Raw genomic sequence first — 7,013 nt, 5'->3', positions numbered from 1 at the left:
CGCTCGGCCGGCCGTGGTGGCTGCACCCCGATCCCCAGCTCGGCCAGGGTCCCAGCGCCCCTGGCCCCGCCCCAGCGTCCCCGAGCTCGTGGGCCCCGGGCCTGGCCTGGGCCGCCCTGGGGGCGAGGCCGGCGTCTCGCGCGCCCCCCGCGGCTCCCCGCAACTTCCCACCCTCCAAGAAAGGCGCAGGAGAGGGAGTCCCCGGACGCCCCGTCCCGCCTCCCTCCCCCTTGCAACGAAGCGCTGCCGAGGCCGCGCTGGCGGGGTCACCGGTCTCCAGAACCATCCATTTTAGGGGTTGGGGTGGTCGAGGGAAGGGTGACCAGCGCTGCTGAAAGCCAGAGAGGGCCGAACTGCGTCCCGGGGCGAGCGCTGCGCACCCCCCACTCCTCGGAGCTCGTCCCCGCTGCTACCGGGGCGCGATCCTCGCCACCCCCCACCCCAGCCCACGCGCGCTGCTCCGCGGAGCTCCCGGGTGCCCGCGCCGGCCAGTCCTGCTCCCCCGGCCTGCGCTCCCTTCACCAGCACGCGCCCCGCGGGCGCGCTCACTTGGCGTCGGAGGTGAGGCGCGGCAGGGTGCCCGCGCCCATGGCCGACACGTGGTGGTGCGGCGGCGGCACCTGGCACATGCTGCAGGGGCAGGGCATGCCGCCCCAGTGCTGGAAGCCGCCGCCGCCCGCGCTGCCCCCGCCCCCGCCCCCCAGCGGGGCCGCGGCGGCCGCCGACGGGGACTTGAGCAGCCCGTGCGGGGGCCGGATGGAGCCGACGGACGACAGCCCCGAGCCGGGCAGGGAGGCGCTGGACACGGCGGCCGCGGCCGCGGCGGCCGCTGCGGCCGCGGCGGCGGGGGGCAGGATGGGGTGGTGCACCGCGGGGTGGTGCGCGGCGTGCGCGGCGGCCGCGGGGTGCGCCGTGGCGGCCGGCAGGGGCGCCGAGTGCGCCAGGCCGCCGCAGGCCGACGGGTGGAAGCCGGCGTGGTGGCCGCCGTAGATCTCGCTCACCAGCCGCTTCATCTCCTCCAGCGAGTTGGTGAGCATGAGGATGTAGTTGCGCGCCAGCAGCAGCGTGGCGATCTTGGAGAGCTTGCGCACCGACGGGCCGTGCGCGTACGGCATGACCTCGCGCAGCCCGTCCATGGCGATGTTCAGGTCGTGCATGCGCTTGCGCTCGCGGCTGTTGATCTTGAGGCGCAGCTGCTGCAGCTCGGGCTCCGTCATCTGCTTCTTGTCCTTCTTGGTGGACGACGCGGCCGACGACGACGTGGACGAGGAGGTGCTGGACGAGGATGACTTGAAGCCACCGCCGCCCAGCTTGTCCCCGGGGTGCGCGCCCGCCGCTCCCACGGCCGCGCGCAGCTCGGCGCTCAGCTCCGGCGGGCAGTCGCTGGGCGTGGAGGACGACACGGTGCCCCCCGAGAAGCCGCTGCCGCTGCTGCCCTTGCTCCGGGCCGGCAGAAAAAGCTCATCGGGCTCCGGCGACGACGGACGGCTGGACACCAGGCTGGCGTCCGAGTCCATGGCCCCGAGGGACAGTCGCAGCTCCCGAAGGGTCCTCCCTCCCTCGACCCGCAGGCCTCGCTCGCGCGCCTCCTGCGGAAAGGGGAGAAGCGGGGGAGAGAGAAAGCGCCGTGGAGAGGGAGCCCGCGGCCGTGCGGGGGGAGCCGCGCCCGCCTGCGCCCAGCGCGGGGTCCGGCGCGCGCCGCGCCGCGCCTTCCTGGCCGTCCGGGCCTGCCCTCGGCGGCTCGCAGGTGCGCGGGGCCCCTGCCTCGCTCCCTCTCCCCGGCGCCCTGGGCGCTCCTCCACAGGTTGTCCTGTGCCGGCCGCGCCGGCGGCGCCTCGGCGAGGTGCTCTGCTAGCGGTTTGCGCCCGCAGTGAGGCGTGGAGAGGCTGGGTCCTCGCGGCTGGCAGAAGCGCACGGCTCTCCTTCGGGAAGGAGCAGATCTACATAGGGACGTATTTACTCGGCTCCTCAAACTCATCCACCTTATCTGCAGCGACACCGCGCAGCAAACTCGCGCGCCCAGAGCCCGCGCGGGGCCCGGAGTCCATGCGCGGCGTCCGGGGGCCGCGGGGACCTCGCCGGCCGCCCCTGGCTCGGGCCGAAGGCGCTGTCGCCGCCCCGACTTCTGGCTTCGGGGCGCAGGGGGTGCTGCGGCGAGCGCGGGAGGATCGGAGCAGAGCAGCCGCGCGGGCGTCCTCGCGGGCAGGGGCGGGAGCGGGGCGCGCTCTCGCAGGGCTGCCCGGGCCGCGGCGGAGCTGCCTGGCGCCCGGCCCGGGGCTTTGGGACGGGGCTGCTGGGGGCGGGGACACTTACTCTGGAGGCTCTTCGGGAGCGCGTTCCCAAAAGCGGTGGCGGGAAACCCGGCCCGGGGCGCGGAGGTCGCGTCGGTCTATAATAAGCATCCGCACCTTTCCGGGCTCGGCGGGTTTTTATAGCCCGGCGGCGGCGCGGCCGCGCGGGGGCGGGGAACAATGTGCGGGTCCTGGAGGGGCCGCCGCGCCAATGAGCGGGGCCCGCCCGGGGGGCTGGGAAGCTGATGTCATCCGGGCTAATTCCGCTCAATGAACCTCGCCGCGGCCGGCACACGCCTCCTCCCCGCGCGCAGCCAATGGGCGCCCGCGGCCGGCAGATTCTTGGCGAGGGACCGCGGGAGCGACCCGCGGAGGGAGGGCGCGGCGCGCAGGGCGGAGGGCGCGCGCGCGGGGGGAGTCCCAGGGGTCGAGCGCAGCCAGACCCTGGAGAGAGAAGGGACTTGGGCAAACGTCGATGAAAATACGGTGGCCACTGAGTCAGGCGGGCTGCGGGTGGAGTGGGTCGGGGACTCTGCAGACCTACCTGACAGCCACGGCGCGCGCATCTTTGGGGATGCGCGCGCGGAGAGTCCTGGCGACCTGGGAACCGGGCTGGAGTCGGCTCCCATGCTTTTTTTTTTTTTTTTTTTTTTTTTTCCCCCTCTCTCTCTTTCTCTGGGTTCTGGCTCCCAGCCCCTACTTCATGGGTCTCGTCAACACGTGTGCATTTGGAGCCCCGAATGTAAACGATAACCCGGCACAAAGCCCCTACTTTCTTGGCTCTCAGCGCGCATCTTGGAGCGGTCTCCGCCGCAGTTCGACGGGCGGCCGGTGGCGCCCCCAGCTGGGAGCAGGGGCTTGCTAGGCAGAGGGCGGGACGCAAGGAGGGGATCGACCCCAGAACGAGGTTTTGCAAGAGATCACAACTCTTCGGAAAGTTGAGGTGGGTGTGGACGCAGGTAAGCGACCTCCCCGCGCAGGAGCCGCGCTCACGCGAGGACAGTGTGGCGCCCAGAAGGAAGCCCCGGCTCCATGCGTCGGCGCCAGAGACGGGTGCTATTTTCATCATCATCTTTGCGGCCGTCTCCTCGCCACGGAGTGGGAGGTTATGCTGGTTTGTCTTCAAAACGAAGTTTCAGGCTCGGCAAAGACCTTCCCCTCCCGCGAGCGGCCCAGCGGGATCGAGAGCCCGGCGGTGGCCGCGTTTTACCAACGGCCGCCTGGTCCCCAAACCCGCCACCCTTGGCTGCTAGGAATTAAACCCGGTGTAATTAAGGAATAAAGCACCCAACTGCGGTAGTTCGTAGGTGCTGACGGATCCGCCCATTTAAAAAAACATATATATATTTATGTATACAAGCACTGGGGACAGTTAGAAGCGCGGGAGGGTGAGAGAATTCACCAGAGCCAGAGCGGGGAGCACAGCAGGCAGAAGGACCGAAGTACACTGCTGAGCGGAGCAGCGGGCGGCAGGAGAGGTCTGCGCGCCATGCGGGACCCTCCTCCGGTGGCCGGGGAGCAGCCAGGGATCGAACCGGCGCGGCAGGGGCCGCGGGCAGCTTCGCAACCCAGCGCTCAACCGCTGCGCCACCGGGGAGGCCCGGATCCGCCCATTTTACAGACTAGTCTGCGGCAAGTCTGCAGGGGGAAAAGGAAAAGCCAACCGCTTCGAAGGCAGCCCTGCCTGTTCTGCAGATGCCTGCCCCGCGCGACGGCCGGGCTCCGCGATCGCTAACCTTTTCCTGGAATTTGTCATCACATTTCCAGCACGTAGTGTTTGTGTTGGCAGATCCAGGGCCCTAACCCTTTACCCTGAGCGCACACAAATGCCCCAACGCGCTCTGCTGAGGAGCGCCACCTCCCCTGGCTACCTGTGTGGTTTGACAACTTTTTATTTGCATGTTTGACTTTAAAAACAAGCAAGCAAATAATCAATCACAGTAACTGGCTGTGAAGTAGCGAAATTACAAAATAAAAACAAACAGGAAACCCAGATATGGCTCCCACTTCCTGGGGAAGCCCCCGACCCCACTCCAGCCTCCTGGAACGTTATCTACCAGCGTGCCTGTTCCAGCTGGCTCTGCAGCCATCCGTTAAATATGTATTTAAGACACGAAGAACTGAAGCGTGGAGCTATGTTGTGCGACCGTTAGAGGGATGACCTGTGACTATGCAGGAGAACCTGTCACACGGAACAACACAGCGAGCTGGGTAGGGGGCAGGAATGGCTGGGGGTTTTGAGGATTATTCCCGTGGGCTCCCTGGCTCGGGGCAGTGAGGACATTCGTGGGTGTGTGAACCCCACCAGTCAGGGCGTGGACTTGTGTTTACACCAATGTAGCCAACAAACACCAGCACATGCCTTGCATCCGCATCGACTGAGGCTGGCCCAGCCCACGCCCTGGAGTGCCCGCTGGGCTCTTCCTTCCCTTGCTCGCCACCTCCTACATCCTGAGGCCAGCTGGCGTTTGGGTTTCAGGCTCTTTATGCACTTGCTCCAGGGGCTTAAGCTGGATGCAGGGGTGAGGGTGGAGGGGCCATTTCTGGCAGAGCAAGAGGTTAGAGCCTGGAAAACCAGAGTCTGAAGGGCAGGATCCTAACCTGGAGAGCTGGTTTGCTCACGGGGCTCCAGCATGGTTCCCTGAGGATGCTTCAGGCCACAGCCCAGAGCCTCACAGCAGCAGAGGCTGCTCTGTGTGTGTGTGTGTTTGGGGGGGGGGGATTGGGGAAGGGGGTCTTGCAGCATCTCCTTTCGGCCCTCACTCTCCAAGACCTGAGCTCGGGCTGGCGGCTCTGGGCTGCAGGCCCCTTATTCCCCCGCCACCTGGGAATATTCCCACAGTGTGAGAGTTGTGCGGGAGACGGGGCTGTCAGTGCACCCCTGGATACCTTGAGCCCAGGGTCAAATCAGTCTTTGGACAAGACTCCCCGTGGTTCCATTCGTTACTCCCCCCCCCCCCCATAAAATCGGAAAGGGAACTAGACCTCCGGGACTTTCTCTTGGGAGTCCTGCAGGCATCCCGGCGCTGGTCCAGGTCTTGTGCGGCTCCTGGTGTGCACGGACTGGGTAGGTTCGCACAGCCGCTCCCACCCACCGAGCACCTGGCTGCAGCCCCTGCCCGGGAGGTTGAGCGCTCCCTCCCCCAGGCTAATCGCGGGCTCCGGGAGTTCCTGGCTGGCCCAGGCGTCCTGGAGCTGTCGGCGTCCTCCGTCAAAACGGAAGACTTGTTTTTCCCTCTCCTTTGTGTTTCCCTCCCACAAAAGGCCGGGTGTGTGTCGGGCGGCCTTTGCTCAGTCGCCTGGCGTCCGGGAGAAGCTTGTGCCAAGCGGGCCGGGCGGCTCACTTGGGGCTCCAGGGCGCAGACCTCCCACAGCTTCCCGGGTTCCTCCGGGCCTTTCTTTTCCACTTTGCCTTTCCCTTCCTCGAGTTCCTGCGCACATTCAGGCAGCTTCTCGGCCAGCCTGCCAAGGAGAGAGGCGTCCTTGCGCAGGGCAGGCCAGGGCTGGCAGTGGGAGGCGAGGCCCCTGGCACCGGAAAGGAAAGAAAAGAAAAAAGCATTTCAGCCATTGCTCCTGGTCCGGAAACCAGAAGGAATGCAGAAAGGCAGCGTTTGGCGCCCAAATGTGAGCGATAAGACTCCTCAGAAAACAGAACTCTACACACAAATGGATTCTGTCTTCCTTGCCAGGCTCAGCTCCGGAGCTGTCCAGGGTCATCCTGGAGTCCCTGGCCCCAGAGCCTTCACAGGGCTTGACAGGCAGCAGGTGTTTGGCAAATACTCCTGAATGCACACAGTGCAAATGCGCATGTGGATTGCTGCGGACTGTGGCTGAGAAATACATGCACAGACAGGCGTTTACTCCAGGCACACAATACTCGTGGTTTCATGGGGTCTGTGATCTGGGTTACCTGGCATATGGGAGTCTGTAGAATGACAGGGGCGGTGACTTCCACTTAAAGGTGACTAAGTTGTACCAGACATTTAATAGGTATCGACAGACTGACTCATCCTATTTAATGTCTCACTGACCCCAGGGGGAGATAACTGCTTGCTCCCGTTTCACAGGCAGGGAAACTGACACTCAGAGAATCACAGGCATTTGCTCTAGGCTGGGTGAGCAGAGTGGCAGGTCCAGGTAGCAGTCAAGGTGAGGGAGGCAGCCTGTTGGGCAATGGAGACTTACAGATCTTGGTTGTCTACTTTTGCCTCAGATTCTCATTCTTAAAATGGACTTCTAGATGCTACAGGTGGCCTCCTAAGGTGAGAATTGGAGGACAGGGGAGGGTGCGATGACACCCTGCCTTGGTCAGCTCGCTATTGTTCTACACTCAAGCTCTTCGAGTGACTGTGGGCTGAGAATAGAGGGCCCTCCTCCCCTGGCTCAGGCTTGGGTGTCAGCAGCAACTGGGCTAAGAGAATCCTGGCGGTAAGGGCTGAGAAACTGGTGCCACACCAGAAAGCTAAAGGAAAACAACAGCCAAAAATGTAGCCAAATAAACCCCCAAAACTAACAGTGCTTAACCCATTCAACTCTTCTGCCTGTATCTCTCCTTCTTTTGAAGGTGGCATGATCGCCACCTGTCCCTAATGATCAGGCCCACGGCGGGTAATTTGTCCCTCACGTTCCATGTGGAAGGGAAAGGGAACTAACTTAGAGATCTCAGTTTACAAACTGTTATGGGAGAGGCACATTGTTCCCATTTTACTGATGAAAGTACTA

At 64.5% G+C, this 7,013-nt stretch overlaps 1 protein-coding gene across 1 annotated transcript; it reads right to left on the bottom strand.

The window, feature by feature from the left end:
- Positions 1-545: 545 nt before the first annotated feature.
- Positions 546-1,571, bottom strand: OLIG2 (oligodendrocyte transcription factor 2; the record flags this gene model as incomplete). The annotated part of the gene is made up of 1 exon (XM_084231743.1): positions 546-1,571. Exon 1 carries the CDS (start codon positions 1,515-1,517, stop codon positions 546-548), a length of 972 nt encoding a protein of 323 aa, XP_084087869.1. The 5' UTR covers positions 1,518-1,571.
- Positions 1,572-7,013: the final 5,442 nt, after the last annotated feature.

This window comes from Talpa europaea, assembly GCF_964194135.1.
Source record: "Talpa europaea genome assembly, chromosome: 4".
NCBI classification, from domain to species: domain Eukaryota; kingdom Metazoa; phylum Chordata; class Mammalia; order Eulipotyphla; family Talpidae; genus Talpa; species Talpa europaea.
Note: the sequence above shows the minus strand (reverse complement) of the source record. Positions and strands in the feature narration are given on the sequence as shown.